Source organism: Platalea leucorodia (assembly GCF_965183815.1).
Source record: "Platalea leucorodia genome assembly, chromosome: 2".
Lineage (NCBI taxonomy): Eukaryota > Metazoa > Chordata > Aves > Pelecaniformes > Threskiornithidae > Platalea > Platalea leucorodia.
In genome coordinates, this window is record NC_138824.1 from 99,986,820 (window position 1) to 100,014,163 (window position 27,344).

At 43.8% G+C, this 27,344-nt stretch overlaps 3 protein-coding genes across 8 annotated transcripts in view; 1 reads left to right on the forward strand and 2 right to left on the reverse strand.

Moving 5' to 3' along the window:
* DOP1B (DOP1 leucine zipper like protein B) overlaps positions 1-9,630 on the reverse strand; it is a 63,851-nt gene extending 54,221 nt beyond the window's left edge. For 3 of the 4 annotated variants that reach the window (XM_082331633.1, XM_082331631.1, XM_082331634.1), the window contains exon 1: positions 63-196. The gene's annotated coding sequence lies outside the window, so the exon portion shown is untranslated. Of the gene's footprint in view, positions 1-62; positions 197-9,563 lie in introns of those variants that run through there. The other variant, XM_082331632.1, reaches the window with a different exon arrangement.
* LOC309599842 (carbonyl reductase [NADPH] 1-like) lies at positions 1,874-14,481 on the reverse strand. Of its 2 annotated transcripts, none has more exons than XM_082331695.1 (4): positions 14,398-14,481; positions 13,017-13,336; positions 9,564-9,671; positions 1,874-7,753 (listed from the first exon to the last, which is right to left on the reverse strand). In XM_082331695.1, the coding sequence occupies exons 2-4, from the start codon at positions 13,300-13,302 to the stop codon at positions 7,317-7,319; spliced, it is 831 nt and encodes a 276-aa protein (XP_082187821.1). In that variant the 5' UTR covers positions 13,303-13,336; positions 14,398-14,481; the 3' UTR covers positions 1,874-7,316. The 2 variants fall into 2 exon arrangements, with proteins under 2 accessions (XP_082187821.1, XP_082187820.1); XM_082331694.1 differs by having other exon boundaries at positions 14,382-14,479.
* Positions 14,482-14,566: 85 nt separating this feature from the next.
* On the forward strand, positions 14,567-26,864 carry SETD4 (SET domain containing 4). Of its 2 annotated transcripts, XM_082331667.1 has the most exons (12): positions 14,567-14,614; positions 15,160-15,262; positions 15,536-15,631; positions 17,487-17,524; positions 19,036-19,124; positions 19,770-19,914; positions 20,017-20,199; positions 21,000-21,174; positions 21,858-21,939; positions 22,298-22,378; positions 23,401-23,524; positions 24,408-26,864. In XM_082331667.1, exons 2-12 carry the CDS (start codon positions 15,193-15,195, stop codon positions 24,540-24,542), a joined length of 1,218 nt encoding a protein of 405 aa, XP_082187793.1. In that variant the 5' UTR covers positions 14,567-14,614; positions 15,160-15,192; the 3' UTR covers positions 24,543-26,864. The 2 variants fall into 2 exon arrangements, with proteins under 2 accessions (XP_082187793.1, XP_082187792.1); XM_082331666.1 differs by having other exon boundaries at positions 19,770-20,199.
* The last annotated feature ends 480 nt before the right edge of the window (positions 26,865-27,344 follow it).

Consider the following 27,344-nt stretch of genomic DNA (forward strand, 5'->3'; position numbering starts at 1 on the left):
CTCCCCTCCCCACGCAGAGCCTCCCGGCCCCGGCGGCGCTCCCCTCCCCGCCGCCCCCGTACCTGGGAAGGGCCCCGCAGACCTCCCGGGCCGCCGGCGGCTGCGGCGGCGGCTGCGGCGGCGGCGACGTGTCCCAGCCCGGCGCGGGACGGGGGGGCGGCACCCCGCAGTCGCTATGGCAACAGGAGGGAGCGGAAAAAAAAAACAACCAAACCAAACCCTCCCGCTCCGCGAGGGCCGCGCCGCAGCCGGCAGCTGGGGCGATACCACTGAAAACAGCGCGGGGGAGGGGGAAGCTCCTAGAACGGTGCAGGAGGGCTCCGGGTGTCCCCGTCCAGCGGCGGCCGCTCTCGTCTTAACCCGCTGCCGAGCCGCGACGGGAGGCTGCCGATGTCGGTGAGCGCCACAGCTCGGAGCGGGTCGTCCGCGTCCCCCCCGCGGGCAAATGGTACAGCCCGGCGGACGGGCCCGGGCGCCGAGCGCCCCCTGGCGGCGCGGCGCGGGGCCAGGGCCGGGCGGCTCCGCGCTGCCCCCGCCGCCGTTCCCCGCCGGCAGCCGCGGGGCCGCCCCGGAGCCGTGGGGCCGGCGCCCCGCCGGCGGGTCATGCCCGGCCCGCTCCCTTTGCTTGGTGCGTCAGCCTCGGCTGGTCGGGAAACAAGGCGGCGGCTGCGCGGAGCCGCGACCTCGCGTGTGCCCCCCGCCCGTCCCTGCGGCGGGGGCCGCGACCTGCTCCTCCAGGCAAAGTAAGGGTCAGCGCTTCCATTACACTGCAGCCGGTAAAGGCACGTTTAACAGTTTTGCTTCTCTTCCAGCGGGTTTTAGGCATGAAGCACTTTTGACAAATTCTGTAGACACAGCTGTCAGCGGCATTCAGGTGTTACGTTTATAAAAGGCTCAAGTCCAATACAAGAAGCCCTCTGGTCTTTACAAAAGGCTTCAAAGAAAATCAATGATGTGCTGGATTTTTAGTACTCTTACGGCAAAAAAAGAAACTAGCAGAATACCCATGGACAGTAAAATGCATGATCTTGCGGGACATGGATTTATATACTGTGGAAACATATTTAACCTCAGCCTTTTTTTTTTTTTTGTTTTTCTTTTAACATGCAGACAGAACGTAATCCTGGTAGTTCAAAGTAGCTGAAAAAGTCAAGGAAAAATAACCTGTTCAGTTATTCAAGATGAGAGAATAGAAAATGTGGCTTTTAAGATTATGATGGATACTGTTTCAGCAATGATCTCCAGTAAGTTTTACATTCATACACTCTTTTATTTTCTTGAGACCACCTGCCTTTCCCCTTCCTAGACAGATTTTAGTAATCTAATTCGGCGTATTGTTCTTCTAGCAAATAACAGCTGTGGTTACTGGCAGCTAATGAGACTGACTGCTTTCTGCATGCGCTGGAAGGATGCTGGGAAGGCCAGAAGGCTTCCAGATGTGCTTTCACTCCCCAGTTGTGTACACCTCCAAAAGCCGGACCGGGTACCAAAACGCACTGCTGGCCTCGCTTCAGCGTGCGCTATCTCGCCGTAACATTTCAGCCGTTGTTGACAAGCCTTCGTACAGCCCACGCGGCCCTTGCGCCTGCCATCCGTTTGGGAAGCCAGCATCCGCCCGCAGCGGTGAGGGCAGCGTGGGCGCCTGAAAGGCTGGGTCGCCTCAGAGACACGCGTAACGCGCGTGGGAAATTTGTGTGACAAAATATTAAAACGTTTGGCAGTGATTTACAGCTTTATTACGGATCTGTCACCATTTTAAAAGACGGATCTTCAGAAGCGGGGTAGTACTAGAGCACAGAGTCAAGCAGGTTCTAAATTCAGGCGGGGCTTCCTCCCAATGCAATGAACTGACTTGATCATTTGAATATACCATTTTTCCTGAGGTATACACGGCAGGAGATGTATTCAGTACCATGGGCATCCATAGGGCTTATCTTTCTAAACTGCAATGCCATCAATTTAAGTTTCAATTTTGAAATTTTAGGTTTTTGTAACTTTCAAGGTAACGTAGCTTAGTTCTTGGAAATGAAGGTCAGCGCTTCTGAATACGTGCCCGACTGAGCAAAGAACTTGTATTTTTGATGATGTCCTTAACACATGACATTTATGTCCTAAAATATAGCATGTTACTGGGGATATTTTAAAATTAGTTTCTGAGGGCTTGCTGCCTCTTCAGAAGTTCTTTTTCTCGCAAATTTGTGTTCTTTCACTGCACCAGTTGTATGTGGGTGCCTGAATACGTTCATTTCATCCTGATTTCCACCTAACTTTTGAACCCTTTTGCCATTTCTACCACAAGACAGAGGTCTCCTAGAATTTCAAAGAACCAGGCAGTCAGGTGGAGGAGCGATGCTCCCGGGCTGCTGCTGAGGGAAGGGCTGCAGGGTCGGGTCAGCTGCCGGCAGGCACCAGAGCGTCTCCTGATGGAGAGGCCACCAAAGTCCTCAGCCTGCTGGGAAGCTTTGATCAGAACATGCACCAAAACTGACCAACCTCTGGACCAATCCACTGCCTCTGCTCTTGTGCTTACAAAGCTGCTGGTTGGTCAACCATTTGAAAAATAACTCTGAATGCTGTTTTTTGTATCAGAGGTTATGCTAATTCAAAGCATGCCTACCATACTAACTATTCAAGACTTCTTTTCAGGAAAAGGCTATAGATGAGTTTGTTATATGCACCATGGCAGCACTGCCCATGCTAAATCCTGGCCCTTGGGATGGAATCAAAGAATAGATTTACTGATGTAATCACTTCCGGAGACACCCAGGCTGCATTTCAATCTAATGAACTTTCATGTTCACTTCTCCGTGACATTGACATAAATCCGTTTGGTTCATACTGGAAAAGTCTACTCCAATCGTCTATCACTTGTCAGTTTTTAAAATATGAAATTTCTACCACAAAACTACATAGCATTTCTATTATTTACCAAGGGAAGTTTAACAAGTTGCTTGCTTTCAGTATTTCACCTCCCTAGCAGAGTCTAAAACAATACATTCACAAATAAAACACCAACAGAGCCACTACTGCCATATGTCCTCTAAATACAAAACAGACAATGCCCATCAGATCAGGGTGTCTGAGTATGTGGGGATGTACCCGAAGAGAGACAGGGTAGGTTTTTAAGAGTGCTGAGTAACCGCAACCCTAGATCAGTGAGCAGGGTCCAAAGACAAGACAACAATCCAAACTGGGAAATGTGAAATTGGGTGTTGTTCATTCAGAAGTAAGTGCTATGAATAGCTAACCTTGTGAAGAGGTCTACAGATGATGAAAACTGGCCCCCAAGACCAGAACTTTGTCCAGCTGACAGTTTACTGTCAGCTCCAAAATGAAATCTTTGCAGAACAAAAATGAAAACTGAAGAATTTCCATTGTAGAACATCATTATTGTTCCTTCTCTTTCTTCATTATTTGAGATTAAAAAGCTAAAAGCTTTCCTATACTAACATGAGACCAGAGTTTGAATTATATTCTGCATTTAAGTGTTCTAAGTAATACTGGGCAGCATATAAAATCTACATTTTCTTGACACATTTTTAGGCTGAGAGGAACGCCACAGCATTCAAAGTCAGGACACTGCCTAGAGGTTGGGTTATACTACTGTAAGAGATGGGTTCAATTAAAATTATCTATGGACATAAATGAATTCTCAAGAGTTCTTGTCATCTTCATTATTTATATAGGAAAACACTTAAATGGAAAATTTAAGGAAACAACATGTTAAGCTAGGTATATTTGCTTCATTTTTTTAGGTAAACTGACCTCAAACTTTCTAAGCATGTCTGCGGTGCAGTTTTGAAAACAAAAGCACTGGAAAACACAGCATTGGAACCACAACGGATACAGAAGTCTGGCCCACACTAGAGTTATCAGCACTGCAGGGTATCCAGGTAGAAATGACCTGATTGTAATTCCCTTTAGATTCAAAGAGGTTTAGAGCAGACCAGTCTCCTTACTGATTGCCCCCATACCTTCAGATCACTGGCTTTCCAAAGCAAAGCTCTGCTGAACAGCCGGCCTATTACAGCCTTTGAAAATGATGGCTGCGTTGTCAACGAGCACACTGGGATGTCTGCAGCTTCTCCTTCAGAAAGTCCCAGAGGCCTTACACACTGCTTATATCCAGCTGATGTGGCAGCAGGCACAGCTTCCACGCCCAAAGTTTTGCCACTGCTGCCTGATTGCATCCTGCACAATTCCTTTATTGTCCCATGTCACCACAGCTGCCCCACTGCCAGGCATTTTCTTTGCCTAATAAATTCCAAAGTAAAAATAGTAGTGACATGTTATAAAAAGAAAAACAGTAAATCACATGTAAAAGTTTTATACAGTACAACAAGTCATTATTACTTCATCCCTTTCCTAACCCTTAAACTTTACACAATAACGGCTCAGCAAGTACGCCAGAATCTGAAAGCAACAAAATACTTCAGACACAATGGACATGGGAGAGAAGCAGAGAGGCAGCTTAAAAAAAAAAAAAAAAAAAAGAAATTTTTGTTGAACAATGCAAGCCCTGTCCAAAGATCCAGCCTGCCACACACGCTGCACAGCCTGTCCTCTGATCCTGCTCTCAGCAAACAGCCCTCCCCTGGCAGTCTGCCCCGCGCGGTCCCAGCTCCGTCCCAGGACACCGTCCTCCTGCAGTGTTACCAGGGGATGCGCTTCTCCTGCATAAGCTCCTTCCTGACTCCGACTGGTCCTGCAAACAGCCAATATTTTCTGCCTCGTTTCCACCTCCTACAGCTGAGGTTGTATCCACACAGCTGATTTTCCTTCCTCGAATACCACACCACAGCTGCAAAGGTTGTGAAAAGATCTGTCCTCTGTTCTTTCTGTTCATACCAGAAGAAACTGCCTGTATTATAATCAATTTCACCATGAGAAATGACATTTCTGAAGATGACTATTTAGCCATCATCTTCCACTTTGCTTCCTTACCCTGAAACAGGGTAAGTAGGTTTAACAAAGAAGAAGCACTGTGAAAGGGCTTAATGTTAAGAATTAGAAATACATCTTTTGTAAAACTTTCAAACGTCATTTGTTTGGCTTGAAAGTAAAAAAAACCAAACCCACAGATACTGAGTTAGACTTAAGAAGGAGCTTTATAGAGCATAGGGGATACTTAGAAACTAGTTTGTATTTAACAATGGATACTATCCAGCTACGGTAAATGGACCTAGGACTCTTACAGCCTGGTCTTTGCACAAACCCTACAAAACCTGGGTCAAGGTTTGTTTGGAAAGTTTGTACAAGCCAACCAGAAGGGCACGCAACTTTTGAAACTTAATGACTCAAGCAGCATTTCAAGTATGACGAACTAGGTACGATTCTCTGCTGTTGGATTACATCTCTTAATGTTTTGCACAAAATTATTACTGAATCAGAACAGCCATGTTTTATTTTGCTGAGGTGCCATTAACATGACTAGAAGAGCATACACAAACAGTGGTTCTTTCTGTTGCACATCAGAATGATAGTCAAGTTACTGTATTAAGCGGATGGCTTTTAGAGCTATCGTACTGTAGCCAGTCTGTTGGTAGTACATAAAATGCATTAAAAACTTTATACAGGGGTTTTGTAACTGATCTGTTGCCCTGAAACTAAAGGCCTCAGATTTTTTCCTCCATTGAGAATAGATTAATATGAGAACTTTTGGCGCAGCACTCATCCTGCTCTTCGATGAGCTCTGGGGCATGACTCATTTGGCAATTCTTCCATCTTCATAAAAACAACAGCTACTCTATCCTTAAAAGACCAACTAATAATCACACCTTTGTTCTGTGCTAAGTGATTACCAAAACCACACATATTATTTATGTCCAACGCCTTTTGATCCAAGGCTTCCCTGAACACAAACTGTACCAGGGGAAGCCAATGTAAAACCCAGTTGGCTAAGCCACTTTGGCATTGTCTTGCCGACTGCTGATTAAGAATTAACATGTGCCTTGCTGATTTGTCATTACTAACGACAGGTTTATAGGCAATTGTTTCCAGCTCCTTCAGCTTCTCACAGCACGAGGAAGAGGGCAGCAGCCTCCCCCTGGAGAGCACGGGGCTGTGTGCACCTTGCCCTGCAGGGAAGACGGGGCAGGGCCCCTGACCAAACCCCACCTCGCTCCAGCCCAGCGGTGCCAGCTGCCCTGCCCTACCCCTAGGCTGCCTCTGCCACCACATGGCTCCAGCTCCACAGCTTGAAGTGCCACAGCAACCTTTCAAGATGAAGCACTTGAAATGCAATAACCAACATTTAAAATGAGAAAACAAATTTGGTGCTCTCCAGGTCACTGCTTCCTCTACTTGTGATTTTGCTTGGATAACTTGTTGAGTTACCATGATAATTATGTATTTCAGTCCTATCCTGTAATAGTATTGTAACATTTACAGTTCATTTTCTCTACTACACGGAGACCACTTAATTCAGGTTTTTAATAAGGAAACTCCTGGCTGTGCAATAAATGAACTGGAAGTACAGAGGAATAGTTTCCTGCATCAGTTCTGTAGTTTATTTTCTCTTTACATAGTCCAAACATCACACATTCCAGCTACAAACTTAGCTGCAGAAAATGAAAGTGTATTTTCAAACATAAATTTTTAGTATCAGAATAAGCCAGTTGAATGAACACCAATCAGTAAGTAATCATTTATTGACATACATATTAATAAAGCCAACTGATTAAGTTCTGTTAATGGTATGTCACTGCTATTTTTATTTTCACCCAATTCCACTTTGTACTGATAATAAGGAATCTCTATACAGCCGTGATTCTCTTCTGGTCTTATTAGCCTCCCCCCAAACTGGTCAGACCGTAGATCTCGGAACAACCTCCTCCCCCTTTAAGAAACCCTGCACAACCTCAAGAAGCAACTATGGTCCCTAGAAAGATCTATTGTGCTGGGAAAGCATAAGGCATCTGCTTCCTCATCCCAACTCCATGTCCAAGATCTGTCTCAGGGGAGTGGGAGAAGGGCGGGCAATGACTTAATTAAGAGTAAATTCAGGTAAACAAGGTCAGGCACCTCTACATTAGGGCAACACCAAATTAGCCTGTATCATCTAGGCTGGAACACCCACAAATCAGATTTTGGGCTACACAGTCAATGCTGTGAGGAGGCTAATGGAGACTGTTGGGAAGTGTGCCCTCGTGTAGACTTAATCCCAGAGGATTACCTTAACTGTAACCCTCATTGTAATGATAAAGGACCCTGCTGGTGCTGTGGACAGGATGAGACTGCTCTGGGTAAATGCCCTACCAGGGCACTGGCTAATCCACAGTCATATTACCACTTGCAGGGGTCCACATACATAAAGCTCACCAGGTTCGAACAGTTTTGTTACTCAGAAACTGGCCATGAGGACCATCAGCATCAGAAGGCAAAAGGGCCAAATAAACTGGGGTCTCCGCCCCTTCATCTGGCGATTTAGTGGCTTTAGGACCTGCCATGTCTGTTCTCACCCATCCAGGACAGCAGGCATTGAGAAGGATGTGGTCACCTTTTCTCTTCTCATTTAACATCCGGGCTTGAATCCTGGACAAGACTGTGACACCAATTTTGGATACCCCATAGGCAGTATTTGGCCAACCCTCTTTCTCATGCACACTTTTCTTGGTATCTTCCACAAATTTGGTCATGAGTTCCACTAACTCATCCTCAGTGATTGTGTCACTGCGAAACTTTTCCTGTAGTTCTCGGCTGCAGCCTCCCAGAGCTGAGCTACTTACCATACTAGAGACATTCACCACTCTACCTGGTAAAAGAGAATAAAGACTGATTACTTTCACACACATTAAACAAGCCCAGACATGGAAGTGGACTTGCTCTACAGTTACAGACTGACTACTTAGGTGAACACCTGTAAAATATTTTGTGTGGGCTATTTTGCAGAGCTTCTGGAAGATTACAGTTAACTCAATGTCAAGCGTTTCTAGTGAATTCCATTACAGAGGGTAATTCAAGGTGTGAACCTGCAAAAGCTCTCTATCAAACTTCAGGTATCCTTCCAGGAAATAGCCTGTTACAATCTGTAGGCACATTCATAGTAGTAAGTGGCTTTCTCAGTAATGGCAGCCAGACTTCACTCTGCAAATTCTGGCTGAAAACGTTCTTACTTCTGCTACAGCTTGAGTAATGTGCCATGAGAATGTACCTCAAAAGCCAGAATACTACAGAATTCAACAAAAGCAATCTAGTTCTTAATGCAGCAAGGCCATCAGCTGTTTACAGAACACCTGAAGATTTACAAATCCCAGTGTGCAAAACTGCAGTAAGCTATTTATCTCCCAGCACTTCAGTACAGAGGAACAAGTCAGCTGAACCAGTAATTCACTCATCTTCCCCAAAATTATGTTACACTGTTTCCCTCTTTCTTGCTAGTTCACAGCCATTCCAGTGATGGAGTAGGGAATGAACATGAGGATTCAGATCTTAAAAGCTATAGAAATTAATCCTATCTGTTAATGACTCTGTTAACACATTTGACCTTCACCCTTAGTACAAGAGGACTAAATTGCAATTTTGGCACTGTTTACTCTCTCCCCTACTAGCCCTCCAAATTAATTTACTCTATCCTTTCCTTCCTCCCTAGGGACTAACAGTTCCCAAGTTCTTTCTCATCTACTCAACTTCTTTTCTCTTAAAAACCTAGATGTATTTAAATGTTGGTATAGACAATATTTCATTCATAGCAGCAAGCACTTATCCAAATGCCCGTGAAAATATCTAGTGGTCACAAGTCTTGAAAAGAATTGTATTCAAAAAAAACCCTTAGATTTTGTGTGGGTATTGGATCCAAATACCGTCCTTTCAAATCATCCGTGATATGTCAGTAGCATTCCAGGGTACTTCCGGTGCTCCCAGGTTTCAAGAACAGGAGCATTCTGTGCAGGACAGTCATCCAATGAGTACAGATTATTTGCATGCTACTAACACCTCTATATTATCGATGCATCTATCTTCTTTGACACTGGTCCATTCTATTTACCATTTTTGGTAAAGCGTTTTCTTCCAGTCCCTCCTAACATCACCAAATCACAGTAACTTAATGTACATCTTCAAGTGACATTTATGACTACGTCACTAGACACTTGGAAATACAGCAAAGGCTGGGATCTAGATAGAGACAGACCAACAGTCTGTTGAGAAGGTTTCTTCAGCAGTAGCAAAGAACAGGCATGTCACATCAGACTCAGCTGAAACACTGTTTTTAGGTACTTCCTTATCCTAGTTGTATCATCAAAAGGTCCTTTCTGAACCATTTACGTAGGCAGATATTATGGACAGAACATGTGTAAGTTCTTCATGTTTTCTTGAGGGCACCATGAGAATTCCACCTCAGTCCGTAACAGAAGAATGTGACCGGCTTGAAAGTAGATGTAAATATACACAGCAGAGACATTTTGGGTGTCATGAAAGGCCATCTGTTCTCTTGCCTATGGTACAGCAAGGTGCACTCCTCTTTCTATGGGGCAGTGTGCTTCTGAGACAGGACAGGATTGTCCCATTTAATGAGGACCAAAATTCATATAAAACTATTTCTCTACTTGTTATGTTACACTTACCATAAGGCTTCAAAAGAGGCAACAATTCTGTGCAGACATTCCTAGTTCCAAAAAAGTTTGTCTTCAGTGTAACCTCTGCTTGGACTGCAAATGGAGTTGTGTCACGAACTTATTTCGTAAGAGGTGGTAGCAAGGGAGGGGGAAAAAAAAAAATATAAAAAAAATCAGAATTGTAGTACTGTTTGAAAGGAAGTTACCAAACTACCAAGACCCAAAAGTTTATCTTAGTTCCTTCTTTTTTTTTTTTTGGTAATTAGGAAACAGGCATATGATCAATTAAAATACATGAGGGGAAAAAAAAAAAAAGCAACATCACTAACACTCACATTCTTATTAATGAAAAGATCCAGTTCTGCAATATTATATTAATAATGAGCTTATTATGTTTCCACCTCTTCTTAGATTTGTCCCAGGAGAGTCAGTTGTATCACTCTGGAGAGTCATTTGCCAGGCCACAGGCCATTTGTCTTTCTGCCCTTTCCATGGAAGGGACAAGGAAAGACTGCTCTCACAGGGTGTGCTGCCCAACCTGCCTGTACTTACACCCAGTACTCAGTCTGGGCTGCCACCACCACATGCAAGTAAACTTTGAGGTGCCCTCTCCTCTTAAATGCATAGCACAGCACTTTGCCACCATCCTGACATACCAGGGGAGGGGAGGGGACAGAGGGGAAATCAGAAGGGAAGATCCACTGAAGATACAAAAGTTAGACTACCACCCTGGTACTAACATCCAACAACATGGCAGACAACTGCTTCTATATCCTGACTCTTATGTTGTCATGTCTTGGGTTCTTAGCTGAGACTTGAAGTCAAAGCAGTGCGAAATAGCAACAAACAGTGTAAAAGCTTCTATGAAGAATGCAGGGGTAAGACTTGGTACAAACAAACAAACAAGAAAAACCCAACTAACCCCCAAACTGATAAATATTTGTGTCATAAATCACCCCCAGAACTGACAGGTCTGCGCTAACACAAGTAAAAGAGTGGGAATTAGCAGCTAGGACAGGGAGCTGATTTAGGTAAGCATAAGCAGACCATGGAAACTGCACTGTAAGGGTATGACTTCATCAGACAGAATTAACAGCTTGCCACCACCAAAAGTGGGGTAGGATGTGCCATCAGCTGACAATGTGGCTCAGCAATAAGTCATATGCTGTGCATCCTCCACTTTGAGGGGGAAGTTAAGAGTTAAAGGAACAGAATTCCTCCTCTTCTGCTACAGACTCCATCTCTGCAGTGATGAAGGCCGCCTACATAGATTAGGCAGGTCTTCACTTGTCTCCATAGCCGAGACCTATGTAAACTCAGAAGCAGTAATAACTACATTAAATACTAAATGACTTGTGTTTTTATTGCAAAACATAGTTTCAATGGCTGACTTATTTATATTCTCAAGCAATGGGCACCGATGGCATCAATTTTCACAAATCACTTGCATTTAAATCCAAGACGTGAAGCCAAACCATGACCTATTGCAAGAGTTATCACAGCAGGAGAAGAAACTAAAAACCTACACAACTCCAAACTCCTGCTTCCATACCCACCTTGCAAGAGAGAAGCTTCCCTACGCTCCAAAACCTGCTTATTTGTCTAGCAAGATATATTACTTGTAACATCTGATACATACACACTCCCTTGATTTAACAAGCATTACTAGAATGACTGTTCTCACAGCAGCTCATCTAGAAGGCAACCCACAGGTACATAATCGCTTCACACATGAACAGTTTTTGCTGGACTAAGGACTTCGCTGGACTACCTGTAGTGCAGCACAAAAACTGAACAATAAATAAAATTTAATGGTAAATCTAATCTTTGACAGACAGCACAGTACTACAATAAAGAAAGGAAAGCATAAATTCTGGGATGGTAGCAGAAACCTGGCGAGGCAAGAAGCAAGCTTGGGTAGAAATGCCAATCTCAGAAGCAAGAATTAAAGCCAAAATATGAGATAAGCGCCACAGCAAGTTCTTACAGGTGTTAAACCCTCCAACCTCTGTGATAGATACAGTTACAACTGGCTAATCTATCACATTTCTTAATTGTATGACCTACTGCTGACTCATAGTAAGTTGTCAGTTTGAAGAAAATCTAGGCTAAACATCCCGAAGTAACTTCTGAATAATAAAAAAAAAAAGAAAATCTATGATGTAGCAAAGGAAATAACAGGAACTCCACTGGTCACGCTATTTTACCTATTTATCTGTTCAGTGGCTCTGCCCAGTCTTGCTCAAACTCACTGTCACCAACAGGTCGAGCTAAGGCCCTGATTATGAATTGAAGAAACACTGGTCTGAGCACCTGCAGGCTTTATAAATGATAAGCATGGACAGAGATACAGTCTTTTAACTGTTGCTGCAAGGTTTTAACACCTCTCTATCTTGAGCTCATCCTGAAGCTCAGACAATTATATTGAGTTGCCTGCTATTAAGCTGATCTTGAACACATGCAATCTTCCTGCAAAGTACCATGCAAAATATACAGTGACTGGACTTCAGAACACCATTGCTGCACTCAACTACATGAGAAGCTCCACCTTCAGCAGCAGGTGAAGTTTGATCCATACTACCTGACAGGCCTCCTTAACTTATGCTGTGAGCAGATGAGTCAGCACAACACTGTACTTGAAGGGTTACACGTTTTAACTGGAGATCAGGCAGAGAGATTAAAACAAACAAACAGAAAATATGGAAAGAACAAGTCTGTACAGCAGGGAAATGAACCCAAGTCATGCTTGTGATTTGCTCTATTTGGAGCTAACATGATTCTCAACTTGTTTTTATAAACACCTATGAGGAGAATGCACTCTTCTACCTTACAACTGCTGTGTCTTCCTCACTTTCCCTGCCTTCCTGTCCGCTAGAAAATGAAAGGGTTAAATTCTTGCTCAGCACAGCAAGATTTAGGTTAACTGTTCTATAAGTAACTGAAAGGCCTGAGAAAGTTAAAGATAAGTAAAGATGACAAAATCACCCAGGGTCAAAGGTTCTTTTTTATCAACTGGAATCCTTGAGCAGGTAATGCACAGAACAAAGTATGAGGCTTGCAGACAAGAGAAAACTCAGATCCCCGAGGAACACGGCTGATATTCACACAGATGATGGGCTCCCATCGGCCTGGTGAAACTCATGGGCACTGAGGCAATAAACCAACTCTGCTCACGTGCACTGTGTGCCTAAAAGTATTTTCATGCTCTGTATGTGATGCAAATACAATACTCCAGGGAAGCATCTTTACACGTGCAGTTAGCCCAACAGATGCTAGAGGAAGAGCCATTTCACATTGCCCTCTCATCATGCTTAAAAATATAGGCAGCTTGCCCAGCCAAAAAAGCAGCATGCCATCAGCACAGAAGTCCCATATAAGTAGCTTTGTAAAATCCTTAACGCATCTGCTATCATTCGCCACATAGCTTTGTGGCACATAGGACTGTCCCAGTCTGCTTCCTACCTTTAAAAGCGATCCCTGCATTGTTAACCAGCACATTCAGCCCTCCATATTTCTCCTTCAGGAAGTCACGGAGAGCTCTGATGCTCTGCAGATCATCAATATCCAGCTGATGGAAAAGTGGATGAAGCCCTTCCTCCTGGAGCTTTGCCACTGCCTCCTGGCCACGGCCGGGGTCTCGGGCTGTCAGGTACACGTCCCCCGGGAACTGCTTGCATAGAGCCCGCACAATTGCAAATCCGATCCCTTTGTTGGACCCGGTCACCACAGCCACTGGCATGTTGGACATTGTCCTCTCTGAATGTATGCCAAAGTGACAGTAACTGCAAACAGCAAAGAAGAAAATATCACACTCAGATGGATAAAGATGGCTATCTGAAAATGGATTAAAGTGTTTTTTCTTTAAAATCCTATTTAGAATTCCACTTTGAATTATGTAAAACTACATTAGAGTGCACACTAACTGTAACTTAATAAAGTAGCATGAGGTACACATGGAGAAATACATGTTTGGTGTTAGTGTTTTGAAAAAAGCCCAACCAGTGACTGCGTTAAAAAAAAGAAAAAAAAAAAGAAACCAAGTTAATGACTGATCTTTAGTACTAAATTAACTTTTGATGGGAGTAAGCTCTTCTGCACATACTCCCTTCAGCAATAACATTTCCTTCTTCTGAGGATATTCAACTGGTTCAGTTCAAGCACCGATGCAGTCAACGCTGAAAAACTCAGGCTCAAAAAGAGGGGAGGAGTGGCTCAATCTTCAAGTGTCAGGCAGGAGAGCCAATTCTAGCATTTTTAGAGGGAAACAGCAGACCATAGATTGACTACAGACAATGTTTCTTCTGTTTAACACACCAGTCAGCTCTAGGCACACAGCCTGCTTGCTGGTTTTTTTTGCAGACATAGCACGTTTAAAGATGTATTTCCCCCATAAAAGCGAGTTTAAACGGCTGGTTTTGTTCACTTTCGACTTAATTGCCATTTCTCTTCCAAATTAGCTTGTAACTAACCACGAGCAGACACCTAGCGAGGATGAAGTCTTAACCAGCTCCTAAAAGCCTGCCCAGCTACTGACTGCTTCACCAGGGCCAGGAGCCACCCTCCCGGTTCACCGCCGGGGTCCCACCGCGCTGCAAACGGGCACATTTCACCCGCTGCCACCTCCTCGGGACCGGGTCTTCTTCCTGACGGGAACGCAAAGCAAACCCGCGAGCCGCGACGAAGCCCGGCTCCTCAGGGGGCTCCCTGCTCCCCGCGGGACGGCGCCGGCCGCTGACGGGCGGCCGTTACCCGCCGCCGCCGCGCCCCGCAAAGGGGCTGAACGCAGCGAGGCGGGCCCGGAGGGGCGGCCGGCACTCCCTCACCCACCTCCAGCACCGCGTACCTTCCCCCTCGCTCCTCAGCTCTGCGCGGCGATGAGGAGAGGACGCCCTGACCGCCGGCCACAGACACCCGCACACCGCGGGGGGAAGGCAAACGCACCTAAGATGGCGGCGGGGGAGCTCCGCCTCCCGCGGCGGGCCGGGGCGGTGCGGGCGGGTAGCGGCCGGCGGCGGCGGCGGCGGCAGCGGGAGTGGCGGTTCCTGCGTCCTCTCCGGCAGGTGGGCCGGCGGCGGGTGGGCGGCTGTGAAGCAGCGGAGGGCACCGGGCAGCGTCCCCAGCTCTGCTCGCTCCCCCGCCGCGATTTCAGCCGGGGAGGGAATCGGGAGCCGGAGCCGCTGTTGGGCCGCCGAGGGGAGACGGGATTTCTCGTTACACTCTTCGGTCTCCGCTGCCTTAAAACGCGAGGGGGCTCAGGCGGTCCCAGGCGGGCTTGGCTTCGCTTGGGCGATTCGAGGTTTTGTCCGTCAGAGCAGGAAGGGGAGGAGAGGCCTGGCCGTGCGGCGGGGCAGCGCCAGGCCTTGAGCGGGTTACGGCCGGGCCGTGGCCATGCCGGCGTTTGGAGACGAGGGCTTCCCGTCCCCCCGCACCCCCATCACCCACCCTCGTTTAGGGGTTTGCTTGTACTACGTTTTCTAAACTTTAAAGAGGCAGCTTATTAAACAGGCAGTGCTCTGATTTCTCTTATTGAGATACAGGAAACATGCAGTATTTGAAAGGGACTTGAAATATTTTTAAGTAACTTTTTTTTTTTTTTTTAATTCAGATTATCTAAATAAGGCAAAATCTATTTCTTAATATGAAGAAAAGCAGAGGCCGGACAGGTCGAAAAAGAAGAAGAAAACACTTACAGAGTTTTATGGATGGAGGTACTGTCCCTGGAAGTACTGCTAAATAATAAAATAACTGGCTTAATTTCCTTGACCCTTGACTATGCCGAATAACTCCTACAGTTCTGAGAGCTCCCAGTGCCCAGAGACCCAGGACTTATTAAGCTAGTTTGAGGGGAGTCTTTCTTGGTATTCTATTATGCTATACTAAAACATCCAGTTTTTCTGACCATACAGTAAAATTTTTCAATTTCCTTTATTTTCCAATAGAGTGCTATTTTATAGCATTAACCCCCTCTTTTTTACTTTTAGTCAACTATAGTCACAAGCTGGAATACATTAAACTTAAGAAGTGGCTGAAAGACAGAGGATTTGAAGACAGTAATTTAAGGCCAGCACAGTTCTGGGGTAATGTTTTAATTATTTATTGGTGGTAAATATTTGATTCTCCTAAGAATGTTAGATTCCTGCTTTCATTTCTTTCGATCCTGTTCAACATCTTCATCGATGATCTGGATGAGGGGATTGAGTGCACCCTCAGTAAATTTGCAGACGACACCAAGCTGGGCGGGAGTGTTGATCTGCTGGAGGGTAGGAAGGCCCTACAGAGGGACCTGGACAGGCTGGATCATTGGGCCGAGGCCAACTGTATGAGGTTCAACAAGGCCAAGTGCTGGGTCCTGGCCTTGGGTCACAACCACCCCATGCAACGCTACAGGCTGGGGGAGGAGTGGCTGGAGAGCTGCCTGGCAGAAAAGGACCTGGGGGTGTTGGTCGACAGCTGGATGAATATGAGCCGGCAGTGTGCTCAGGTGGCCAAGAGGGCCAATGGCATCCTGGCCTGTATCAGGAATAGTGTGGCCAGCAGGACCAGGGAGGTGATAGTGCCCCTGTACTCGGCACTCATGAGGCCACACCACGAGTACTGTGTTCAGTTTTGGGCCCCTCACGACAAGAAGGACATGGAGGTGCTGGAGCGTGTCCAAAGAAGGGCCATGAAGCTGGTGAAGGGTCTGGAGCACAAGTCTTATGAGGAGCGGCTGAGGGAGCTGGGGTGGTTTAGTCTGGAGAAGAGGAGGCTGAGGGGAGACCTTATTGCTCTCTACAACTACCTGAAAGAAGGTTGTAGTGAGGTGGGGGTTGGTCTCTTCTCCCAAGTAACAAGCGATAGGACAAGAGGAAACAGCCTCAAGCTGCGCCAGGGGAAGTTTAGGTTGGATATTAGGACAAAATTCTTCACCGAAAGGGCAGTCAGGCATTGGAACAGGCTGCCCAGGGAAGTGGTTGAGTCTCCATCCCTGGAGGTATTTAAAAGACGGGTAGAGGTGGTGCTTGAGGACGTGGTTTAGTGGTGAACTTGGCAGTGCTAGGTTAACCGTTGGACTCGATGATCTTAAGGGTCTTTTCCAACCTCAACGATTCTATGATTCTGTGATTTTGAATCACACACCTGCCTGGCGTCAGGAAAAAAAGCCAGTTACCATTAGTCCTTTAAGGACTTCTGAAATATGCATGTGAACGTCATTTAACATAAACAAGTAGGTATGGAGGCCTGAAGTACTGTAAACTGTTTCTTATATAAAGATGCTCTCGTGTAACACTCTAGTATGAGAATACTCTGGTATGTTACAGAATGTGCACATCTATGTTGAATTCCTTGCAGAAATCAAGATTTTAAGTGTTACTAGCACAGTTTTAAAGAAGAAAGTAATATCTCTGAAGTGTTTCCAGTATCAGAACCTAACCTTGTTATACAGAAAAGTAAATAATTTTAGAGCTGGGATTCACTTGGTTTACAGGAAAGGTATAAACTTGTATTTTTTCTCTTTAAGTAGATTATGTTTCAAAAACTTTTGCAATATTAAAGAGAGAGTAGAGAGAATAATGTGAATCAGAGAAAAAATACTGTAAATAGAAATGGTAAAGTTTAGTTAAAACTCTGAAACCAAGAACAGCAGCCAGAGATGAAAGATGTGTTTAAAGAAAAAATTGGGGAAAAGAAGTTGAGTAATTGCTAGGACTGGACAGCAAGTGTTGCAGGGGATGCAGGGGAAGGGCTTTCACAGGGTCCTGAAAAGTAAAAAGAGAATCGGAGAACAAAGAAATGACGCATATATCTGGAACAATCTGTAATTGGCTTTTATGATTTGTAAGAGATAATGTATGTTCTTTTAGAGCTTTTCCTTGCTGGCCTGTTAATTTATTGCAGCTTATCATAGTCTCCTGTATTTTAGTATAAGCATCCTCTTTGTTCCTGCTTCAGGTACAGGGAGAGGACTGATGACAACAAAAGCCCTTCAGGTTAGTATTGTTGATTCTAATACAAGAACTTCTCAGGTTCTTTGAGATGTAATGACTTTTGCGACAAGCAAAGCTCAAAATTCCACGCAAGGTCGTCACGGTCCCTGTTGTGAATGTAATTTCTAGCCTAATACCAGAATTTGCAGTGTTGGCATATCTGTAAGATGATACCGTATGTACCCCGACGACTTGTAGGATAAAGACATTCCTGTGCCTCATTTACAGAGATTTAGTATGTAGTCTTGTGTTTCAGTTTAAGGCAATCAGTGGATAACTGAAACCAGAAGGAGCAGGCCCCTTCCCTCCGGTATGCCTTCTCCCTCAGCCACTGGCTCCCACAGCTTCTTTTGCACTGGCTGTAGCAGTCTTCCCGACTGGTGTGGTGAGTTGCATCGGGAAGCTAAACTAATAGAAAACTCTCTCTTTGAAAAAATTATTAGCTTTGATAGCTTTGCTACTTGAAATCTCCCACCTTGGTCAGACCAGTGCTGGTACAAAGGGAGGAATGGCTTATCAGGAAGGGGGATAGAGGAAAGGGATGGGGCTTTAAGCAGCATTTGGCTTTAGATTATCTTAGCCATAATGTGAAACCATGGCTTTAACCTCACTTTGATGGCCCTCTTCTTTGTTAGTAGACCAGCTAATAGAATCATAATTTCTGTGATTCCCAGCAGAAAGGAGGAATGGGAGAAAAAATACCTTGCCATTCAGACATTGGCACAGAAAGACTGAGCTCTGACTGAAAAGTGCCTCTTGGAAAATAGGCTTGTTGGAGATGTTTCCTAACTGGTATGAGAACAGTATATCAAGTAATGGGGAATCAGACCCAGAGCCTTTTGCAAAATAGAGAGTATAGCAAGAGGTAGGAAGGAGATGCAGTGGAGAAATCATGTGTGGAGAACAGTGTATGTTCTCAGGCAGTTGAAGCCAGAGGCTCAGGTTATCCACAGTGCTGGGAGTCTGCAGTGAGTGAAATGAGAGCTAGACTCAACTGGGCTTGAGTGAGATAGGGAAACTCAGGAGAGGAGTGGGAAGGGGAGAGTATTGACTTGATTCACATCCTCTCCCTACAGGCATGGACATGTATGGCTCAAGCCAGGCGTGAAAGCTAATTTACAGACAGCAGCTTGGCAAACAAGGTCAGGATAGACATGACCTAAAGTATCCCTGCCACATACTGCTATGTTGATAGAAGTTCAGGTATTTGTGAGATCTAATCTAAAATATATCTCAGTACAGAGAACGTGAGTAGCCAGGCACCAAACTTTCTGTGAACAATTAACTTTCTGCAGGTGACAGTTCCTACTGCCTACAATTATCCTCCTTCCCTGGACTTTGACTGTCTTAAAACCATGTCAGTTTCTATCAAGTTCAGCATCACATCTGTTTGCTTCCTGACATTAGTGTTCTCTGGGGAATATATCTCTGTTCAGAACTCGTTTAGTAGAGGAGTCATTGACACTTGACCTTTATTTATTCGTGTGTGTTGTGGTTTTTTTTCTCCCTCAAAGGCAGGGGATCTGATTATTTCATTGCCTGAGAAATGCTTACTCACCACAAGCACTGTCCTTAGTAGCTGCTTGGGAGAATACATTATGAAGTAAGTGAAAAGTGACACTTTATGGGCAATCTGGCCTTTCCTGTGGGTCGCTCATTAGTAGATTAATCATCTTAAGTGGTGGTAGGGCTTTAAACTGCATACCGTAACTTGTATGAGTATTTCTTGTGGACTTTCATGCATGTGGAATGCTCAGATAAGTAAGGTTTGGACACAGAGCATACCCTTTTAGCTAGGCAGAGCTGGAAGGATAGTACAGGCTTGAACTTGACCTGCCTCTAGAGCCAGCTTGGACCTAAAGGCCAGTTATGAATGGTTTCTTGGGAGTTTGTGAATATGCTTCAATAGGAGAAAGGGAATAAAATGGGGTTGCAAAGCAGTCACATGAACATGGCCTTTTAGAGAATTCAGAACAAAGACCTATGCTGGACATTGAGTACTTGTTATGTATCCTAAAAAAACCCCACCCACCCCCCCAGAAAAAAACCAACCCACGAGGTGAGCCAGCTTTTATAGCCCCTTTGAAATCATCAAAAGGACTTGGAGATGAACTACAAAGAAGTTTAAAATAGAAGCTATTTATAACATTTAAAAGAACTAGAAGAGAGATAAGATACTGCTGCATTCACTTCCTATCTCCGCTCTGTGTATCAGCTATATTGGTATTTTTGTTTTATTTTCTAATAGATGGAGGCCTCCTGTATCTCCTTTGATAGCACTGTGCACATTTTTAATAGCAGAGAAGCATGCTGGTGAGAAGTCTCTGTGGAAGCCATATCTTGATGTTTTACCCAAGACATACACTTGCCCCGTTTGTTTGGAGCATGATGTAGTAAGCCTTCTTCCTGAACCTTTAAGAAAGAAGGCTCAGGAGCAGAGAATGACAGTCCGTGAGTTGTACATGTCTTCCAAGGCCTTTTTCTCTTCCCTGCAGCCTTTGTTTGCTGAGAACATAGGAACTATTTTTAACTACAGTGCTCTGGAGTGGGCTTGGTGCACTATTAATACCAGGACAATATACATGAAACATTCACAGAGGGAATGTTTTTCTCTTGAGCCAGATGTTTATGCATTGGCACCATATTTAGATTTGCTAAACCACAGACCAACGGTTCAGGTAAGAAACTAAAAATAGATCACTTAATTTCTTTATTTGTAAGTGCACTATCTCAATACAGTATGCAATTATGTGATGGATTAGGAGTGTCTGGAGGTCAGCAAGAGATCTCATAGTAGGAAAATTGTCTATTGAGGACACGCGCAGGCTGAATACTCACGGTTGGTATATAGCCTGGAGGTTGTTATTCAGCCCAAGGCGGTTGAATAAAGACGATTGAAATGTTTCAGTTTATGTAGCAAAGCAAAGGTACAGGGAGAGCCCACAATGAATGAGGTTTTTGTCCGCGGTAGCTATTGGGAAGAGCCACTTGTAAATGTAACGCTACCCTGCTCTCCTGAAAGGCTCAGCTCTGGAGACAAATCTTGAGTTACACGGTCTCTGTGTTACTTCACCTGTGGCTGAAGCTTCTGAGCAGCCTTAGAAAAGCGTGTAAAGCAGTTCCACCTTATGTCAGGGACTGTGTGCCAACATAGAGCTGGGACAGCACAGGAGTGGCCAGCTCTATGTGAAGCCATCTTTATTTGCAGATTTGGGGCCTTTGTAATAAGTCTACACAGTGGGTGGCACATCCTGCAGACTAAGGTTTTGATGCTTGTTCTTCTTCATACTAGTATTTATAGGGTAATCCTGGTGTGGAATTGTCCAAACGGGTTGTCTTTTCAGACATCTGTAACACTGTTTTGTTCCAGAGTTAGAGAAGTGTTCAGTACTCTTGGGTTTTAATATCCAAGGTCCGATTCCTTTTTTACCCTGTCTTCCTGTCAAGAGTAAAACCTTTTATTTTTAACTTCTCAAAGGTAAAGGCTGCATTTAATGAGCAGACAAGAAGCTATGAAATTTGGACAAATTCACAGTGCAAAAAATACGAAGAAGTATTTATCTGCTATGGGCCTCATGATAATCAGCGACTGCTACTAGAATATGGATTTGTTGCCGTTGATAACCCTCACAGCAGTGTTTATGTCTCATCAGGTTGGATTTATAGATTGTCTTGACATTGAAAAGTACAACAGTAGAGAGCAGAGCATCTGAGCGTATTAATGCTGTGTCTTGAACAGGAGATGTGGGTGAAAAGGGATAATTGAAGGATAGTGAAGAAGTTCACGCACTTGCATGTATATATATGCATGGTGCACAATATGCACAATGTTTATTAGGCATTATGATTTTTTTTAATGCCATCAAAATATTTGTTTGTATTTTCAAGAAGTGGAACAGAGTTTGATACCACTTTGAACTGCATAGAATTTAAGGATTGGAGTTTTAAAATTGAAAGTGTTCTTTGGTAACTTTTCCTTTTGTAAAATTGCAATTCTTACCAGCATGTACGTAGAGCTTCCAATTGGATGTCTTAGATTGTACCATTGACTTCAGGATTTAAATCCTGATTCCCACAAAGTGAAGTTGCTGAGAGTGGTTCATAACCTCAGTTCGAGTCAGGATTTCCATTGTAAGGATACAATCCTGGAGATTGCTAATAGCTTTTGAGAAGTAGATACATTTTTGATTATGTTAAAGTTCACCAAAATGTAGCAGGTTTTGGTCTTTGTCCTTAGCTACTTGAAAAATATGGTTGAAATGTCATTTCAGAATTGAGGATTGTGGTTTCTTCTACATGCCATTTATTTAAATATCTAAAATTTGTTTTTATGCAGATACTCTCCTCAGATATTTTCCACCACTGGACAAGCAGAGAAATGCAAAACTTTCCATTCTAAAAGATCATGATTTCTTAGAGTAAGTATTGGGAGTTTTTTGTTTCCCTGTGAGCTTTCTTTTCAGTTTTTCTCGGAGTCAAATTTTGCTTCTAGTATCAAAATCACGCATAAAATAATTATTTGGTTTTTTTAGCAAACTGATTTGCTTGCTGTTTGTGAGAGAATGTAGAAGTGGTAAACATCAATATCGAAGCTTGAGATAGGTTTCAAGGTCCAGGCTGTCTCCTAGCTGTGGATAGCAGCAGAGTAAAGGGAGTCAAGGAGTCCTCTAGTTCCAAAGAGCAGATATTCCCTTGTTGACTCTTGTCAGGAAGAAAGCTGTCGTGCTGTAAAAGATCACCTGTACTTTCTGCATCTCATAATTTCTGACTTTTTAGAAACCTGACCTTTGGATGGGATGGACCATCTTGGAGACTCCTCACAGCCCTCAAGTTGTTAAGTCTCGGAGCAGATGAATTGTAAGTTTTAGTACTTTTTGAATATTTAGACAATGTGCATGTGCCATTTTCCTTTATTTGCTCTTTGCTGTCTGTGTGTGAGATACTGGGACAATTGTCTTGGATCTCCTGTGTCTATCTCATTGACTCCAGGTGTGAAATGAAAGAGGAAAGGCAGAGAACACTATATAAAAGTCATTGCATATTTGCTGCTTTGGTCTTTTGATTTCTTGTATTAAACAGTAGACACACCCTGTTGTTTTCCCTTTCTATTTTGAGAACCAGATATTACTTTAAGGTTCAAACTCCAGACCGTTTTCCTGTTGGTTTGATGAGAGTTTTAAATGCTATTGACTTTTCTTGATTTCTTTAAAGCATGTGTTCCACAGGCTGCTTCTGAAATTCTAGGGCCAAATAAGTCACTGAAATTCATCTCCAGTGACTGTCAGCACAGTTTTGATCATTTGTTCCAAATGGCAAATTTGCCTCAAACAGCATTAATAGAAAATGGTTACCTGAGCTTTGCTTGTAATAGTAAATAAAAAAAAAGTTTTCTCTTGTTCAAAGCTGTTTATGCTTTGAAGATTCATTGCTGAGTGGAATAAGTTGATTATAAGAACTAAAAATAAATTGCTGTGGTACTGGTTTCAAGGCCATGGAATGTGTCAGTATGTGAGGTGAAGTTTAGCAGAAGCCATGCCAGTAAGTTCTGAGTGAATAGCTTTTACTTCTCACTGGTGCTGCTGAAGTTGGTGGCAGCATGGCAGAGCAGTAAAGACCAGAAGCATCGGTCAAAGTGCAGACTGTGGCTTTGGCTGAAAGGGTAGGAGTGGAGGACTGGAACTGCTGCTCCAGGCCATGAAATCTCTCTTCTCTTTTGCTTGCCTTATCAGTCTCTCATCTGAATGCTGTGTGCCTTTCTCATGTATGCTGACCCTACTTGCCTTATGCCAGTGATGTTATTCTTAGCATAACCATATGTTTATCATTCAGTTGGGGAATACAGCAAATGATTGTGTGTTGTTCAAACATTTTTGTTTTAGTACTTGCTGGAGGAGAACGCTGCTTGGTGATGTAATTTCAGCCAGAAACGAACAGCAGACTTTGAATATAACAGCAAAAATATGCCATTTTTTAATAGAGGAGACACAGCACGTCCTTCTTCAGGTAATTTGACAGGAAGAACAAGGTAGCCCGGATTCCTTTCTCTCCTAATCTAAACATACAGCAGTGTAATTTTCTGGGGTGAGAACAGAGTAATGGAAGGAATTGACCACACTGGGGTGGTGTGGGATTTGTTTCCAGGGTGACTGACAGCACTAAATTGCTCAGCAGAATTTGTGGCTGCAGCAAAGAAAGGAACCATGTTACAAAGCTTATATGAAGACCTGTAAACAAGTAAAAAGTGTTTAACGTACAGTATCAATGTGTTTGTTGAGGTTACCTCTTAAAAGAAAATGCAGGCTTGTATGAGGTGGGCACATAAGATGTTGCAGCCCTGCTGCCAGTGCCTTGTTGCAGAAAGTGAAGGCTGTGTTCATTAAAGCTAGTCAAGCCAAACAAGCTGCCCATGTCAGCCAGTCTCCTGTGAGGGAGGTCTGTACTCTTAGAAAAACAATCTCTCCTTCCTTTCTGAATTTTGGCAAACAACGTGTACTTTATGTCAAGTTGGATAGCTATGATGGAAAAGGGTTATGAAACCCACACTTTTGCAAAGGAAGCATGTATATGCACAGAGTATGAGGTGAATCTGGTCTTGAGCAACATCTGGAGGATAGTATGGACTTAGGAGCCTGATATCAGGTAAACATTTCCCTTCCCTTCGTCTACTTGTTTTCGATGTGCTTCCTATCCACGTAATGATTTTTTTCCCTTTTTTTCTTCCTTTACTGTTACAGTTTCTCTTGTGGAAGATTAGAAAAAAATACTGTATTCTGACATAGTTCATAGAATCCCTGCCACAAATGAGCTTTTCACAAATGTTATGTTCACGTCCTATATTAAATAATCTGAATTTTTAGTAATTGCATCCTATTTGTATAAACTTCAGATCTCCCGGTTGAAAAGGAGCAAGGAGAACCTCAAAAAACACCTGGCTTTGGTAGAAGCACTACGCTTGGAAGATCTGAAGATACTACAAAAATCAGCTGAGATTCTTTGCAACCTGAATATGGCAACAGCTTGACCCATCTGGAGCTGTGATCGCGGTGGCTGATTGGATCTCATTTGCCATGGGTGTGCCTTGCTCAACTGTTATAATGGACCTGAGCAGCAAATAATGTAAAAAGTCATCAGAATATGACTAGTTTTGTTCACAGGGTCACACAGGACCCAGAGTCTTATTTTGTTCTTTGCTGACCTCCTCCAGTAATACAGAAGGTTAGCCCAAATGCTTGGGGGGAGCACAGGTGGAGTTCATCACATCTCATTCAAATCATGCTGCTGTGAGCAAAATGCCTTCTGGGGTAATAGGAGCAGCTCCAGGATTGTGAGCTCCAGCAGTCCTAGACTTTACAGCTGCCTCTGTGGCTAAAGCGTGGATCATAGGGTCAAGCAGATACTCCTCAGTGTGTATTTGAGCTCTGACACTTGACAGAGAGGAAGAAGACAGAGCCACTTACATTTGCCCTGTCCTGATCCTTTTTCCCTGAGGTCTGTACGTGTCCCCAGGACTTGGCAGTTCATGTAGTGCCTGTTCATTGCTGGGGTACTAGGTGTGGGCTAGAGCACAGATCAGCCCTATTGTGACCGACTCCAAGTCATTCCCTTCACAGTTTCAGCCCAAGTGTTTCTTGAACGTAAGGAAGTGTGAATTTCCCTCCTTTACTCTCAAAGCTCCCTCCAGACTCACTAGTTCATGTTTTGACTCCTGCTGGGAATGAGAACTGAAAGGATGTATCACTTTGAACTCTCTTGTTTGGAAGACCACCCAGGCAATTCGTTCTGTTCCCATTCGGTTCTGGTGATCGTACTGAGAAATGTTCCTATCCTGTCTGCAAGGGGATAGTCTCATGAGCTGCCTTTCAGTATTAGTTCTACTTAAGTAGGGAGCTTGAGCTCCCTATATCGTTTAGAGAAGAGAGAGACTTATTCAACGGGCGTTTCAGGGCAGGACCCTTATTTAAGCTGTATAACCTTCATTTATAATTGTGATTGTGTTGTGATTATTTTCCATTTTGTGGGGAATCACATTTCATAGAATTTTTTGTTACTATTTTTAGCATTTTTAAGAACTGTGTTTTTAAAGAGTGGGTTTTTTGTAAATATATTGCTTCATTTTCTACAAGACTTCTCTATTTTTGAAATAAATGAAATTGTATACAGCAGTAAAGGCAATCTAGCTAACGATATAATTTAAGGAAAAAAATGTAACAAGTGAAAACTGTTTAAGTAGTCAAGCTGAAATGCACTTTCAGACTTTGTTTGGTACCTTGTGAACAAGAATGTTATTGTGTGAACTTGCTTGGATTTGAGGATTCCAGGGGTTTTCCTTGCTTTCTTTTCTGCGTCAGTCTATTTGGGACAGGAAATGTCTTGATACCTGGAGCTCTGAGAAGGGCCTTTCCTTACCTAGAAGGATATGTTGGTTTAGGTTCAAAAGACTAGGGGCACTGAGAAGTGTAACTGTTTGCTGTTACTCAGTTTCCAAACCCAAAAGTTCTTGGTTTTGAGGTGTCATCTTCATAATCTCTTCCTAGGATTAGGAAATTCTGAAAATAAGCTATTTTTTGCCTTGTTTACCCTAATTCACTGAGACTTTTTGTACTCCCAGGCTTTCCGTATTGTTCATATGGAGGTGCTGACAGTGTGTGGTTACTTTACATTTCAGAGCAGAGGGCAGGGTGAATGGGCTGGGAGAGGAACTGAAGTGCTTTCTGGAGCTAGAAGCACGTTTATTACATCCTTTGGTCCAGCTTACTTTCATATTTGGCTAAACTGTGGTTTTAACCCCTGCAAGTCACTTGGCACCATATTTTATACTGTAGTCAGTCCCATTCTGAATTACCTCCTGGGATGAGATGACTCTGGATTTGGGAATGCAATCTCTACTAATCTCACCGAGGGCACTTCTCATCAGCTCGTGTAAGGTCCTTCTGTACCACTGGACCTGGCCACAGCAGAGATAGCGGGGCTGAGACCCTGACCCTGTGACTGTTGCCCATTTGTTTTGATCAGGTCTGCAGAAAGGTCTGCGGAAGTCGTGGATGACATGAAGAGGGTGGATGGTGACTGAGCATTCAGAGTATAAGTAAGGGCTTTCAAAGGAAGCTTGAAGAAGTCAGGTTCAAAACTAACAATGTGGTAACAAATCTGCTGAGGTTAATAAGGAATATGGATACAAAAGTTGACATGGGTGCAGAGCACATATACAAGGAAGACAGAGCTGTTGGCAGTTACCAGCCAGACAAACAACTTTGGTCTGACGTAGTCCCCTGATCTCAAAGTAGCTGAAGGCTGGGAGGGTATTGGTGGTAAGTGTTGTATATGCTCGACCTGTGCTTGCCCTTTTAAGGTGTTGGTGGACACTGTGGGAAACAGGGTACTGGGCTAGAGGGACCCTTGGTTTGAACATGTCCTGCAGTTTTGATGATTACCATTGAACTGTTTGACCTCTTACTTTCTTTTAATAAAAACTTTTTCATTCTCTAAGAACAGGTGTATTTCTCATTTGATAATTTTATATTGAGATGGTACCAGAGTTAAAGAAGATAGGGATGTTTGGTTTTTTTTTTTCTTTTCTTTTTTTTTTTTTTTTTTCTGGAGATGGCTATGTTAAGAACAACTTCTGTACGATGTGTTTTGCAAGATGGATACTAGTTTGGCAGAAGTTTATTTGCTTCAGTATTGTGCTATAGACTGCACATTTATACCAGGTGGTTTGAATATGGGCTCTGCTTCTGTAACTCCCACGCGCCCTCCAGGGAGGGTTGGAAGGGGATCTGGCACCGTGCAGGAGAGTCGGCAGTAGGAACTGCTTGTCTGTCTC

What these genes read in the sequence shown, in the direction of transcription:
- LOC309599842 (XM_082331695.1), bottom strand. Translation starts at nt 13,302, where the DNA reads ATGTCCAACATGCCAGTGGCTGTGGTGACCGGGTCCAACAAAGGGATC. An exon ending in TGCAGGGATCGCTTTTAAAG is followed by an intron (nt 9,672 to 13,016) that starts GTAGGAAGCAGA and finishes TTACGAAATAAG; the next exon opens with TTCGTGACACAACTCCATTT. An exon ending in GCCTCTTTTGAAGCCTTATG is followed by an intron (nt 7,754 to 9,563) that starts GTAAGTGTAACA and finishes CTCTTTTACCAG; the next exon opens with GTAGAGTGGTGAATGTCTCT.
- SETD4 (XM_082331666.1), top strand. Translation starts at nt 15,193, where the DNA reads ATGAAGAAAAGCAGAGGCCGGACAGGTCGAAAAAGAAGAAGAAAACAC. An exon ending in AAGGCCAGCACAGTTCTGGG is followed by an intron (nt 15,632 to 17,486) that starts GTAATGTTTTAA and finishes TTCCTGCTTCAG; the next exon opens with GTACAGGGAGAGGACTGATG. An exon ending in CACAGCACGTCCTTCTTCAG is followed by an intron (nt 23,525 to 24,407) that starts GTAATTTGACAG and finishes TATAAACTTCAG; the next exon opens with ATCTCCCGGTTGAAAAGGAG.